A 15,441-nucleotide genomic window follows, 5' to 3' on the forward strand; every position below is an offset into this window, starting at 1 on the left:
TAGTTTTTTAACGAATCTCCATACTGTTCTCCATATTGGGTGTATCAATTTACATTCCCACCAACAGTGCAAGAGAGTTCCCTTTTCTCCACACCCTCTCCAGCATTTATTGTTTGTAGACTTTTTGATGATGGCCATTCTGACCAGTGTGAGGTGATACCTCATTGTAGTTTTCATTTGCATTTCTCTAATGACTAGTGACATTGAGCATCCTTTCATGTGTTTGTTGGCAATCCATATATCTTCTTTGGAGAAATGTCTGTTTAGGTCTTCTACCCATTTTTTGGATTGGGCTGTTTGTTTTTTTGATATGGAGCTGCTTGTAAATTTTGGAGATTAATCATTTGTCAGTTGCTTCATTTGCAAATATTTTCTCCCATTCTGAGGGTTGTCTTTTGGTCTTGTTTATGGTTTCCTTTGCTGTGCAAAAGCTTTTAAGTTTCATTAGGTCCCATTTGTTTGTTGTTGTTTTTATTTCCATTTCTCTAGGAGGTGGGTCAAAAAGTATCTTGCTGTGATTTATGTTATAGAGAGTTCTGCCTATGTTTTCCTCTAAGAGTTTGTCAGTGTCTGGTCTTACATTTAGGTCTTTAATCCATTTTGAGTTTATTTTTGTGTATGGTGTTAGGGAGTGTTCTAATTTCATTCTTTTACATGTAGCTGTCCAGTTTTCCCAACACCACTTAGTGAAGAGGCTGTCTTTTCTCCATTGTATATTCTTGCCTCTTTTAACAAAAATAAGGTGACCATGTGTGCGTGGGGTTTATCTTTGGGCTATCTTGTTCCATTGATCTGTTTTTGTGTTTTTGTGCCAGAACCATACTGTCTTGATTACTGTAGCTTTGTAGTATAGTCTGAAGTCAGGGAGCCTGATGATTCCTCCAGCTCAGTTTTTCTTTCTCAAGATTGCTTTGGCTATTCGGTATCTTTGGTTGTTCCATACAAACTGTGCAATTCTTTATGCTTGTTCTGTGAAAAATGCCCTTGGTAGTTTGACAGGGATTGCATTGAATCTGTGGCTTGCTTTAGGTAGTAGAGTCATTTTCGCAGTGTTGGTTCTTCCAATCCAAGAACATGGTATATCTCTCCATCTGTTTGTATCATCTTTAATTTCTTTCATCAGTGTCTTACAGTTTTCTGCATACACGTCTTTCATCTCCTTAGGTAGGTTTATTCCAAGGTATTTTATTCTTTCTGTTGCAGTGGTACATGGGAGTGTTTCCTTAAATTCTGTTTTAGATTTTGCATCATTAGTGTATAAGACTGCAAGAGATTTCTGTGCATTAATTGTGTATTGTACTACTTTACCATATGCACTGATTAGCTCCAGTAGTTTTCTTGTAACATCTGTAGGATTCTCTATGTATAGTATCATGTCATCTGCAAAGAGTGACAGCTTAATGTCTTCTTTTCCTATTTGGATTCCATTTATTTATTTTTCTTCTCTGATTGCTGTGGCTAAAACTTCCAAAGTATATATATAATAATCGTGAGAGTGGACAACCTTGTCTTGTTCCTGATCTTACAGGAAATGGTTTCATTTTTTCACCATTGAGAATGATGTTGGCTGTGGGTTTGTCATATATGGTCTTTATTATGGTGAGGTAAGTTCCTCTATGCCTACTTCTGGAGTGTTTTTATCATAAATTGGTGTTGAATTTTGTGAAAAGCTTTTTCTGTATCTGTTGAGATGATCATATGGCTTTTCTCCTTCAATTTGTTAATATGGCTTATCACATTGATTGATTTGCATATGTTGGGATAAACCCCAGTTGATCATGGTGTATGCTCCCTTTAATGCGCTGTTGGATGATCTTTGCTAGTATTTTGTGGAGGATTTTTTCATATGTTCATCAGTGATATTGGCCTGTAGTTTTCTTTCTTTGTGACATCTTTGTCTGGTTTTGGTATCAGGATGATGGTTGCCTGGTAGAATGAGTTTGGGAGTGTTTGTCCCTCTGCTGTATTTTGGAAGAGTTTGAGAAGGATAGGTGTTAGTTCTTCTCTAAATGGTAGAATTCGCCTGTTAAGCCATCTGGTCCTGTGAAGCCACCTGAAGCCATCTGTTCTGTGCTTTTGTTTGTTGGAAGATTTTTAATCACACTTTCAATTTCAGTGCTTGTGAGTGGTCTGTTTATATTTTCTGTTTCTTCCTGGTTCAGTCTCAGAAGGTTGTGCTTTTCTAAGAATTTGTCCGTTTCTTCCTGTTTGTCCATTTTATTGGCATATAGTTGCTTATAGTGATTTCTCATGATCCTTTGAATTTCTGCAGTGTCAGTTGTTACTTCTCCTTTTGTCATTTCTAATTCTATTGATTGGAGTCTTCTGTCTTTTATTCTTGATGAGTCTGGCTAATGGTTTATCAATTTTGTGTATCTTCTCAAAGAACCAGCTTTTAGTTTTTTTAATCTTTGCTATTGTTTCTCATTCATTTCTTTTTCATTTATTTCTGATCTGATCTTTATGATTTCCTCCCTCCTGCTAACTTTGGCGTTTTTTTGTTCTTCTCTCTCTAATTGCTTTTGGTGTAAGCTTAGGTTGTTTATTTGGGGTGTTTCTTATTTCTTGACGTAGGATTGAATTGTTATAAACTTCCCTCTTAGAACTGCTTTTGCTGCATCCCATAGGTTTTGGATCGTCGTGTTTTCATTGTTATTTGTTTCTAGGTATTTTTAACTTCCTCTTTGATTTCTTCAGTGATCTCTGTCTATTAAGTAGTGTATTGTTTAGCCTCCATGTGTTTCTATTTTCTACATATTTTTTTCCTCTAATTGATATCTAGTCTCCTAGCATTGTGGTCAGAAAATATTCTTAATATGATTTCAGTTTTCTTAAATTTACCAAGGCTTGATTTGTGACCCAAGATATGATCTATCCAGGAGAATGTTCCATGAGCACTAGAGAAGAAAGTGTATTCTGTTGTTTTTGGATGGAATGTCCTATAAATATCAATTAAGTCCATCTCTGAATTCTTACTCAGGTAGACTGCCTCTTTCCTTTTCATTTGTTCGGTCTGGTGGGTTTTTTACTTTGCTCCTTCATCTGCTGTGTGTTTCTCTGTCTTCTCATTTTGCTTAACTCACTGTGTTTGGGGTCTCCTTTTCTCAGGCTGCAGGTTCATAGTTGCTGTTGTTTTTCGTATCTGCCCACACTGGGTACGGTTGGTTCAGTGGGCTGTGTAGGCTTCCTGGTGTAGGGGACTGGTACCTGTGTTCTGGTGGATGAGGCTGGATCTTGTCTTTCTGGTGGGCAGGTCCACGTCTGCTGGTGTGTTTTGGGTTGTGTGTGAACTTAGTATGATTGTAGGCAGCCTCTCTGCTAATGGGTGGGGTTGTGTTCCTGTCTTGCTAGTTGTTTGGCATGGGGTGTCCAGCACTGTAGCTTGTTGGCCACTGAGTGGAGCTGGGTCTTAGCATTGAGATGGAGATCTCTGGGAGAGCTTTCACCGTTTGATATTACATGGAGCCGGGAGGTCTCTGGTGGACCAGTGTACTAAACTCAGCTCTCCCACCTCAGAGGCACAGGCCTTACACGCGGCCAGAGCACCAAGGCCCTGTCAGCCACACAGCTCAGGAGAAAAAAAAGAAAGAAAGAAAAGAGAGAGAGAGAGAGAGACAGAGAGGGAGGGAGGGAGGGAGGGAAAGTTATTAAAATTAAAAAAATATTAAAAATTGAAAAAATTATAAAGTAATTAAAAAGAGAAAAATCAAAAAAGAAAGAAAGAAGGGCCTCCCTGGTGGCGCAAGTGGTTGAGAGTCCGCCTGCCGATGCAGGGGATACGGGTTCGTGCCCCGGTCTGGGAGGATCCCATATGCCGCGGAGCGGCTGGGCCCGTGAGCCATGGCCGCGGAGCCTGTGCGTCCGGAGCCTGCGCGTCCGGAGCCTGTGCTCCGCAACGGGGGAGGCCACAACAGTGAGAGGCCCGCATACCGCAAAAAAAAAATAAATTAAAAAAAAAGAAAGAAAGAAAAGCATAACCAAACCAAAAAAACACATCCACCAATGATAGCAAGTGCTAAAACCGATACTAAAAGACAGACAGAACCCTAGGACAAATGATAAAAGTAAAGCTATACAGAGAAAATCACACCAAGAAGCATACACGTACACACTCACAAAAAGAGAAAAAGGAAAAAATATATATCTATATATAAAAAAAGGAAGAGAGCAACCAAATAAATAAATCTACCAATTATAATAAACTCTAAGTACTAAACTAAGATAAACATAAAACCAGAAAGAAATTAGGTGCAGAAAGCACACCCCAAGTCTACAGTTGCTCTCCAAGTCCACCGCCTCAATTTGGGATGATTCATTGCCTATTCAGTTATTCCACAGATGCAGGTACATCAAGTTGACTGGAGATTTAATCCTCTGCTCCTGAGGCTGCGGGGAGAGATTTCCCTTTCTCTTCTTTGTTTGCACAGCTCCTGGGGTTCGGCTTTGGCCCTGCATCTGCACGTAGTCGCCCTCTGGCGTCTGTTCTTCGCTCAGACAGGACGGGGTTAAAGGAGTAGCTGATTCGGGGGCTCTGGCTCCCTCAGGCCAGTGCGGGGAGGGAGGGGTACGGATGCGGGGCGAGCCTGCGGCGGCAGAGGCCGGCGTGACGTTGCAGCAGCCTGAGGCGCGCCATGCATTCTCCCGGGGAAGTTGTCCCTGGATCACGGGACCCTGCCAGTGGCGGGCTGCACAGGCTCCCGGAGGATAGTGACCTGTGCTCGTACACAGGCTTCTTGGTGGCGGCCGCAGCAGCCTTAGCGTCTCATGCCCGTCCCTGGGGTCTGCGCTATTAGCCGAGCCTCGTGCCCGTCTCTGGAGCTCGTTTAGCCGGTGCTCTGAATCCCCTCTCCTCGCACACCCCAAAACAATGGTCACTTGCCTCTTAATGCAGGTCCAGACTTTTTCCCAGACTCCCTCCCGGCTAGCTGTGGCACACTAGCCCCCTGCAGGCTGTGTTCACGCAGCCAACCCCTGCCCTCTCCCTGGGACCTGCCCTCTGAAGCCAGAGCCTCAGCTCCCAGCCCTCACTGGCCCCCGTGGGTGAGCAGACAAGCCTCTCGGGCTGGTGAGTGCTGCTCGGCACCGATCCTCTGTGCGGGAATCTCTCTGCTTTGCCCTCTGCACCCCTATTACTGCACTCTCCTTCATGGCTCCGAAGCTTCACCCCACTGCCCACCCCATCTCCGCCAGTGAAGGGGTTTCCTAGGGTGTGGATGGAATATTTTCCTCCTTCACAGCTCCCTCACCAAGGTTCAGGTCCCACCCCTATCCTTTTGTCTCTGTTTTTTCTTTTTTCTTTTTCCCTACCCAGGTATGTGGGGTGTTTCTTGCCGTTTGGGAAGTCTGAGGTCTTCTGCCAGCGTTCAGTAGGTGTTCTGTAGGAGCTATTCCACAGATAGATGTATTTTTGATGTATCTCTGGGGAGGAAGATGATCTCCGCGTCTTACTCCTCCGCCGTCTTGAAGGTCTTCCCTGTAAGTACACTTTTAATATCTGGGGAAAGTAAGTGGGGCTTTCAGTGTAGCCCTGTGGCATCATAGTCCATGTATATTATAGTTCATTCCAAGCAAAGGCAAAAAGATACTGGGCGTCAGGATGTACAGGGATACTAAAGAATGCACTGCAGAAATCTTTCACAGTAAAGAAGTCACTCTTTTAGGGATATAGGACAGTAAGGTATGGGTATTTGGCACTGCAGAATAGCAAGGAAGATAGTAGCACTGATAGATCTCAGATCTTGTACAAAACTCCAACTCTTGCCATTAGATTTTTAACTGGCAGAATGGGAGTGTCACAACGACTAGTGTAAGGCACAATAAGTCCTTTCTTAATCAAGCTGATATCAAAGGTTCTGTTTCTTCTGTGGCTTCCCGCCTTGATAGGTATTGACTAATATTGGACAGGGGTTTATTTTGGTCTGTGGTAATTTTAATGGCTGCTGCAGAATGTATTTTCCCTATGTCAATAGGATCAAGTGACCCCAATTCTTCAGGTACTAAGCCTGGCAGTTTTTCTTGTTCAGCATCACTCTCAGTCACAAACTTTATATGATGAAGAAATCTGAGCAATCTTTTAGGGCTAAAACCATTTCTCCCTTAACAGTAAAAGAAATATGAGCATCATAAGTTTCTAATAAATCTATACCTATCAGGTGCATAGGGGTATTTTCTACTAGGAAAAAGGAGTGCCTTCGTTTAAGTTCTCCTAATTATATTTCTAAAGGTAATGATTTAAGGGTCTTAATATTTGCATTAGAAACGCCTACCATCTGTACCGAGGTATTAGAGAGAGAGAGCCTTTAATTTTGATAGGATTCAAAATGTAAAAGGTAGCCCCTGTATCTATTACTGCTTTAATTATTTTCTCCTCATATAATAATTTCTATTTCTTCCAGGGTGTTCGAGAGGAGAAGGGGAAAGACTCCCCATGTTCCCTCAGATCAGGCTTCCTCTTGTTTAACTTGAAATTACAGTCTATATCTGGTTTCCCTTCTAGGTCCCTCTTTTCTTTTCTTTTTTTTTTTTTTATTAGTTTCTGCTTTATAACAAAGTGAATCAGTCATACATATACATCTGTTCCCACATCCCCTCCCTCATGCATCTCCCTCCCTCCCACCCTCCCTATCCCTCCCCTCCAGGCAGTCACAAAGCACCGAGCTGATCTCCCTGTGCTCTGCGGCTGCTTCCCACTGTCTATCTAGCCTACGTTTGGTAGTGTATATATGTCCATGCCTCTCTTTCGCTTTGTCACAGCTTACCCTTCCCCCTCCCCATATCCTCAAGTCCATTCTCAAGTAGGTCTGTGTCTTTATTCCCGTTTTACCCCTAGGTTCTTCATGACATTTTTTTTTCTTATATTCCATATATATGTGTTAGCATACGGTATTTGTCTTTCTCTTTCTGACTTACTTCACTCTGTATGACAGACTCTAGGTCTATCCACCTCATTACAAATAGCTCAGTTTCGTTTCTTTTTATGGCTGAGTAATATTCCATTGTAGAAGATGTGGCACATATATACAATGGAATATTACTCAGCCTCTTTTCTTTTCTTGCAGTTTCCCCAGTAATGACCCGGTTGTTTTCAGTAAAAGCAAATTTCAGAATTTACCAGTCGCAGATTGAATAGGGTTGGGTTAACTTCAGACTGACATTGATTATTTAATTGTTGCAACTGAATGTTCATAATTTTTATAGAGGCACCTTTTTCTTTTTAATACTTTTGAAAAGTTGGTCAGCCAACATGACAAGGGCATTTGTATGTGATACAGACAAATCATGTCTAAATGATTAACATGCCTAAATCATGTCGTTTAGAGTAGCCGATTCCTCATCCAGACCTTCTAAAAAGATGGAGTTAAGCAAAGAATCATCTTGGTGGTTAAAGAATGATTCAGGTGTCATGCTGGAATATTGTTTAAAAGTTTCCTTGAACCTCTCATAGTAATCCAGGATTGATTCATCTCGTGTTTGTTTACATTGCTGAATCTTTGACCAGTCAGCAGTTTTTGGAAAAAGCTCTGTGATAATTCTGAGTAATTTATGAGCTAACTCCTTGCATTCACCTTGAGCCTGTGGGCTGTATAAATCAAAATTTGTTAAGGGGTCTCTCCATCCTGCTTTCTCTACTTATTCCTTTGTTTGACTTTTAGAAACTAATAGCTGTATTAATTGATATAAATCTGAAAACGTGGGCTCATAGGTTTGGACGATTAGCTCAAATTCCTTAGCAAATCCCAATGGATCTTGACTAGATTCGAGAAAGTCCTTAGCTAAAACTAAGTTCTGCTCGGGTCCAGGATGTGTACGTAAGCGCAGAGTACAGTTCACCTCTTCCTGTAATAGGTTTCTCCTTCAAGGGAGCTATGAATACTTCTGATCTTATGTCTTCCTTTCCTGGGGAAGGGGAAGCAGCAGGAGAATGGGCTGGTGGAAGAGAGAGAGCGCGCGTCTGGGTTAGGCAGTTCGGATAAAGGAGGATATAAAGAAGGAACAGAGTGAGAGACAAGGTCAACGCTAGTGGCTTTTAAAAATTCTAGTATCATTTTGAGCAACCTTTTGTTGATTTTTTGCGAAGAAGTTACTTTATCATTTCCCCTTTTAGAAGCTTCTAAATAGCAATTGAAACAAGCATTCCATTTCTGTTTGATCTTTTTCTACCTGCATATGCACCCCCCCCCCCAGTTTTCAAATGTCAAAACAGACCCAATTTGGCCATTTAAGGTTGAGATCTTTTAGTGTAATTTCCCTAATTCTGTTGGTCCTTGTAAGTGTGAGCTCCAAACATATTGTACATGAATCTGGCTAGGGTGTTAGTGTGGAGGCTGGCTTTCTGACACTCCATGTTTCTCTGTTTGAGGGTGTCTGTTTCCCATTTTAAAGTTGAATTTATTGGGGATAAAATTTTCTAGTGAAATTGTGGGGTGGGCCAGTGTGCTGCTTGTGAGTCTAAATCCTCCGGGATTTTGCCCGAAAGTCGTTTTAGCTCCTTTTACGTGTCTTGGGTTTTCCCTCTGGTAGTGTAAAACCACCACAATGCTCAGAACTTATTCGTGTTCCCAGCAGAGCAAGCTTTCATTGAAATGAGTGGGTTTCTGTATAGGGATGGTTGCACAGTACAAGGACTTGCCTCCACCACTCCTGCAAGTTAATTATAGAAAACCGGACATCTCAAGTGAATGAATTTAGCACTTTTCTACATATGGGAAGATACAAGAGTCTGGGCTCGCTGAAAGCATTCCTTTGATGTGCACCTTAGCTATCTAGGGTCAGAATCATGTTCTTTCCCATCCTGAGTCCCCTCTGGGTGCACCACTGGGGGCGGCTGTAGTGGCTGAGGGCTTGATGGTGGGCTTCCTGTTTTTATCTTGAGCTCTCTCTCAGGGCTGAGCATTGGGGGCAGCTGTAGTGGCTGATGGCTGTTGTTCACTGATATGGCAGGTGGCATCCTTAGTCCACAGCTTCATAAGTATTTTTGAAGAGTTAGGTATTTCCTTTGAAGTCCTCTTTGTTTATTATTTAGTTGCATTTTGATTTGTTTCTTTTGTTGTTTATTTGGGATCCAGTTAACAATCAAGTGTTCCATTTACTTAACATGATATAATTTCTTTTCTGATTTGTTTGAGAATACATTATAGATATCATACCCTTTTCTAGTAAAATTCTTCAGTGTAGTTTCCTAAAAACAATGATTCTGCCTCATTACCATATGAGTAATCAAAACCAGAAAATTAACTAATTAGTACTATTATCAAATCTATAGATATATTTAAATTTAACCAATTGAAACACAAATATGGTTTAAAGAAAAAGAAAAAAATGTTTATCAAGGTTCCAGTAAAGGTTTATGCTTTGCTTTTATCTCTCAAGTCCCTTTATCCTCATTATTCTGGAGCATTTTTGTCTTTTATGACCTTAACATGTTTGCCAAATTCAGGCCCATTATTTTGTAGGATGTCCCTCCATGTGGCTTTGTCTGATTCTTCCTCATTAGATTCAGGTTTGTGTTTTTGGCAGAAATATCTAGAAGTGGCATTGAGTTATATGTATACTATCAGGAGACACATGTTGTGAATTTGCTATACTGCTAAAGAAGTCAGCTTTATTCATGTTGTTAAAATGATGTCTGTCAACGTTTCTCCACAATAAAATTAATAGTTTTCCCTTGTAGTTAATAAGTGTCTTGGGGGGAGATCATCCCCCTTAATTTTTAAAAGTAAATTTTTTGTTACAAGTTTGGAATCACAGCTTTGTTTTCCTCTCCTTTGTATCATAATCCAACACTGTCATTTATTTTGATGCTAGTTTTATGGTTTTAAAAGAAAACATGAAGTTGTGAATTTAGTCTTTGCTAAAAATCCTGAAGCAGTCCTAGGATACCATGTCCCTAGAGAGAAAACAGTTTATAGATCTAAAAATCAAAATATCGGTCAGTTTTAGTCCTATTTGATTTATGTGAATGGATCCTTAGTAAAAGTGTCTGATTTTAAGGGTTTTTTTACATTACTTTATTGTAAACTCCAAGATTTAATCATGCCATTTTGTGTTCACAGCCAATTCTTTAGCCTCGGTCTGAGGTCCTCAACCTGATAATCATATGCCAAAGTATATGTATTTTTTTCTTGGGGAGAGGATCCATAGGCTTCAGTATATCTTTAACGGATCATTATGCATAAGTTGCCTTTATTTTCCACCCACATTAGTTTATTTTTCATTTCAGCCTCAGATTGATTCCCTTAAACATCTTTTCCTTAGGTCATCACTTTGCTTAGGATGCTGTATCTTTTTTCTGACTCATCAGTGCAAACCTAGGTACTTTATCCTAACTTTCAGACCTGCTATTAGCTAAATAGATCTAATAGCCTTTTTATGGCTTCCCCTAACCCCCTAGTCTTTTTGGTGCCACTTTAAACTTTTCTCCTGAATTTATACATTTGCTTTGTGCCCACTGTATGCCATTTCAGACTGCATTCTTTTTCCTTTTATGTCACACATTACTCAGATTTTCTTCATGATGATTTTCCCATAGTAATTCATCCTGAATTCCATGAGTATTTACATATCACAGTCAATACTACACTGTTGCATATTGTTTTTATGTTTCTTTGGAATTCTTTAGGTATTTAATGTGTGTAACTGATCTGCTCAATGGATCATACATTTATTGATAGCAGGGACAATATATAGATTTCTTTAATTTTTATAGATACCAGTACCTACTCTCCATATTTATTCTTTCCTCAAGTATTTATTGAACACCTGTTATGTACCACTGATTGCACATGCAACAGCACAGGAAAGAAACAGCCCTGCTTTCAAGAGCATGCATGCAATAGACCAAAAAAATCAGTAAAGTATAATACGGATTCTTTTGAGCTTTTAAAGCTTTATTAAGTTTTTTATGGTGGCAAATATATAACATAAAATTTACCTATTTAACCCTTTCAGGTGTATAATTTAGTGGCATTAAATAAGTGCGTTCATAATGTTGTACAATCATTGCCATTACCTTTCCAGAACTTTTCCATCATCTCAAACTGAAACTCTGTACCCATTGAATAGTAACTCCCAGTTCTTCCCAAACCAGGTCTTAGTAAACACTGTTGTACTTTCCGTTTCTATGAGATTGCCTAGTTTGGCTACCTCATATAAATGCAGTCATACAATATTTATCCTTTTGTGTCTGAATTATTTCACTTAGCATATGTCTTCAGCGTTCATCCATGTTGGTAGCATCAGAATTTCCTTTCTTTTTAAGGCTGAACAATATTCCTCTGTACATATGTAGCACATTTTGTTTATACATTCATCTGTCGATATACACTTGAGTTGCATCCATCTTTTGGCTATCATGAATAATGTTGCTAGAAAATTGTTATACAAATACCTGTTTCAGTCCCTGCTTTCATTTATTTTGGGTATATACGTAGAGATAGAAATGGTTCATCATATGGTAATTCAACAGTAAATTTTTAAAGAATCCATCATATTTTCTTCTACAGTAGCTGCACAATTTTGCATTCCTGTGAGCAGTGCACTTGAAGTTCCATTTTCTCCCAGTCTTTGCCAAAACTTGTTGTTTTCTGTTTCTTTCACAATAATTATCCTAATGGATGTAAAGTAGTATTCATTGTGGATTCATAGTGTGATCATATTTTCATGTAGCTTAATGGCTATTTGTATATCTTCTTTAAGTTCTTTGCCAGTTTTAAAATCAGATTTGTTTGTTTTTGACTTGTAGGAGTTCTTCAGATACTTTGGATATTAATTCTTTACTGGATACCTGGTTTGGGTATACTTTCTCCCATTCAGTGGGCTGTCTTTGAGGTCTGTTGATTGTTCCCTTTTTACTTCTGTGGCCTGTGCTTTTGGTGTCATATCTAGAACATCATTGCCACGTTGTGGCAAGTTTTCCTCCTATGTACTAAGAGAGAAATTAATGGCTATAAGCTCTTACCTTAAAAAGGAAGAAATATCTCAAATCAACAAACCAAAACCTTACAACTTAAAAAACTAGAAAAGAGGAGCAAATAAATGAGAACTAGCAGAAGGAAGGAAATAATGATTAAACCAGACCTAAATAAAATAGAAATCAACCCTGCTAACAACCCTCCTGACCTAGGACTTGAGCTTCCATAACTGTGAAAAAATACTTTTCTGTTGTTTAATCTCCCTAGTCTGTGGTATTTTTTAAATAGATCTTTATTGGAGTATAATTGCTTTACATTGTTGTGTTAGCTTCTGCTGTATAACAAAGTGAATCAGCTCTACATATACATATGTCCCCACATCTCCTCCCTCTTGCGTCTCCCTCCCACCCTCCCTATCCCCCCCCAGGTGGTCACAAAGCACCGAGCTGATCTCCCTGTGCTATGTGGCTGCTTCACACTAGCTATCTATTTTACGTTTGGTAGTGTATATATGTCCATGCCATTCTCTCACTTCGTCCCAGCTTACCCTTCCCCCTCCCCGTGTCCTCAAGTCCATTCTCTACGTCTGTGTCTTTATTCCTGTCCTGCCCCTAGGTTCTTCAGAGGCTTTTTTTTTTTTTTTAGATTCCATATATATGTGTTAGCATACAGTATTTGTTTTCCTCTTTCTGACTTACTTTACTTTGTATGACAGACTCTAGGTCCATCCACCTCACTACAAGTAACTCAGTTTCATTTCTTTTTATGGCTGAGTAATATTCCACTGTATATATGTGCCATACCTGTCTTTATCCTTTCATCTGTCAATGGACACTTAGGTGGTTTCCGTGTCCTGGCTATTGTAAACAGAGCTGCAGTGAACATTGTGGTACATGACTCTTTTTGAATTACGGTTTTCTCACAGTATATGCCCAGTAGTGGGATTGTTGGGTCGTATGTTGTTCTATTTTTAGTTTTTTAAGGAACTTACATATTGTTCTCCATAGTGGTTGTATCAATTTACATTCCCGCCAACAGAGAACCTCAGACCCCAGGGAATATTCATCAGAGTGAGGCCTCATGGAGTTCCTCATCTCAGCACCAAGACAGCTCTACCCAATAGCCTACAAACTCCAGTGTTGGAAGCCTCAGGCCAAACAACCAGTAAGACAGGAACACAATCCCACTCATTAAAAAAAAAAAAAAATGGCAAAAAAATATGTCACAGATGAAGGAACAGGGTAAGAACCTACAAGACCAAATAAATGAAGAGGAAATAGGCAATCTACCCAAAAATGTAACAGCAGACACTGTGGTACTTTTTAAGTGCAGCTGTGGCAAAGTAACACATGAAGAAAAAATGATTTGACCACCATCATGGCCAAAACACTCAAGTACTTAAGTAGAAATAAAATCCCTCAACATATTAAAGTCCATGTATTGAAAATCCATAGCAAACCTCATATCAATGTTTACTTCACATATTATAGAGCTCTTATGTTTGGTTCAAATGTATTTATAATTGTTAAATTTTTCTGAGGAATTGACATTTTTATCAATAGACTTTGCATCAATATGTCAATATTAAATTTACATATATATCAATCTTTGTATTTTGTGATGGTTTTTGGCTTGTATAGTCTCCCTTCTCTCTTCTGGTTACTATTTCCACAGAATATTTTTTCTTTTACTTTCAAGCTATCTGTGTCTTTAGATCAAAAATGGGTCTCCTGAACAATATGTTGTTGGTTTTTGTTATCCGTTCTGTCAGTGCATGTCTTTGGGGAGTTTAGTCTCTTTACATTTAAAGTAATTTCTTACAAGGATGCTTTCTGTTGCTGTTTTGTTACTTGTTTTCTCTGTATCTTACAGGTATTTTTGCCCATCATTTCCTCTTTCTTTTACATTTAGTTGATTTTTTGGCTGTTTGACATGTTTTGTACCCCTTCTCATTTCCCTTTATGTATATCTAATAGGTTTTTTTTGTGTGTATGGTTATCATGGGGATTACATATAAGATCCTAAAGTTTTAACAACCTAATTTGAATTGCTACCAACTTCACTTCAGTCATGTACCAGAGCCACTGATAATAATCCTCAGAGTGAGAAATCAGCAAGATGGCAGATGAGGAAACTCTAGGCTCTCTTCCCCCATGGAAACATCAAGTATATAATATACAGATCAAAGTAGTTTATAAGAACTTTAGAAATGAGTTAAGAACCAAGTACATGTCTAATCAAGAAAAGCTGCATTCAAAACAGAAGGAAATTTCATGCCATTTTGCTCACCTTTATCCCAGACCCTTTCCAATGTAGCACAGCGTGTTTGGGAAGAAAATGCCAATTCTCGTTTCTTCTCTCAGGCAAAGGTAATGAGTGGAACCTGCTTACAGTGTTCTGGCTTATCTGGGGACTACCCTAAGGGCTGGTTCTTGTCTTGCCAGACTCACATCACTAATGGTATAGTTTGGATATCAGCTTTGAGGCCACATATATCAGGGCTGGTGCCACAGTATGTTAGAGCTGCAGGGGGTCTGCAGTCCTGCTGTCAGCCAGGAATAAGAGGTTATAGGCAGATGAATATAACAGAAAATATGGTCCAGAAAAGAACCAGGGTGAGACTTTAGTTATATTAAGATATTTAAAGGCAGCTGTATATACTGGTAACAGGAATCAAAGCAAGCACAGTCCTAGGAAAGAAACGTCCTCAGACAACTTTTCTAATTGCCTGTATCCTCCACGCTTCTGCTTATCATCTTACTGTGGTTTCCTTAAATGTGTCCAGGAATTTCTCTCTTGCTGCTTTCAGTTCTACATCATTATCTTTGTTCAGTTTGATAATAATGTGTCTTGTTGTGGGTCACCCTGAGTTTATCCTACTTGTAGTTGTTAAACTTTTTGTATTTATATGTCTATTTTGTCAAATGTGGAAAGTCTTCCTATATCTTCAAACAAATCTTTCTACTACTCTATCTTTTTTCCTTATAAGGATCCCACAGTGGTCCACTGACACAGTGTCCTATAGATCCTATGGGCTGTGTTCACTTTCCTTCAATCTTTTTTCTTTGTTTGTTGGATTCCTTATTTTCAATTGTCCTGTCTTCCAGTTTGCCTCTTGTTTTTACATCTAGTTAAATATGTCATTTTACCTCTTCAGTGAATTTCTTCACTTATTTTATTTTTTCACCTCCTGCTTTGCTTTTTTAAAAAGTAATTTATATCTTTTACTCATTATCATCATTATTACTATATTCTTATATTGTTTCCTGATTTCCTTATTTTTTTGTCCATGTTTTTTTTCCTTTTGCTCTTTGGACATATCTAATACAATTATTTGACATTGTAGATTTGTTGTCTGTGCTTGCTTTGCGATGATTTCTGTTGATTTATTTGCTTCCTTTGAATGGGCCATCTTTCCATGTTTCTTTCTATGCCTTGTGATTTTTTTTTGTTGTTGTTGAAAATTGTGCACTTTTCCCAGATTTTGCAGACTGTGAGCCTCGACATCACCTTGAAGCGAAAGCTTATGACC

General features: G+C 39.2%; 1 protein-coding gene across 1 annotated transcript in view; it reads left to right on the forward strand.

Annotated features, from left to right (window-relative positions):
- LOC132482957 (protein WWC3-like) overlaps positions 1–15,441 on the forward strand; it is a 106,334-nt gene that overhangs the window by 81,325 nt on the left and 9,568 nt on the right. The window contains 2 exon segments of the mRNA XM_060088234.1: positions 6,153–6,279; positions 14,210–14,278. Coding sequence (XP_059944217.1) covers positions 6,153–6,279; positions 14,210–14,278 — 196 coding nt within the window.

The sequence above is a fragment of the Mesoplodon densirostris genome, assembly GCF_025265405.1.
Source record: "Mesoplodon densirostris isolate mMesDen1 chromosome Y unlocalized genomic scaffold, mMesDen1 primary haplotype SUPER_Y_unloc_1, whole genome shotgun sequence".
In the NCBI taxonomy this organism is placed as follows: domain Eukaryota; kingdom Metazoa; phylum Chordata; class Mammalia; order Artiodactyla; family Ziphiidae; genus Mesoplodon; species Mesoplodon densirostris.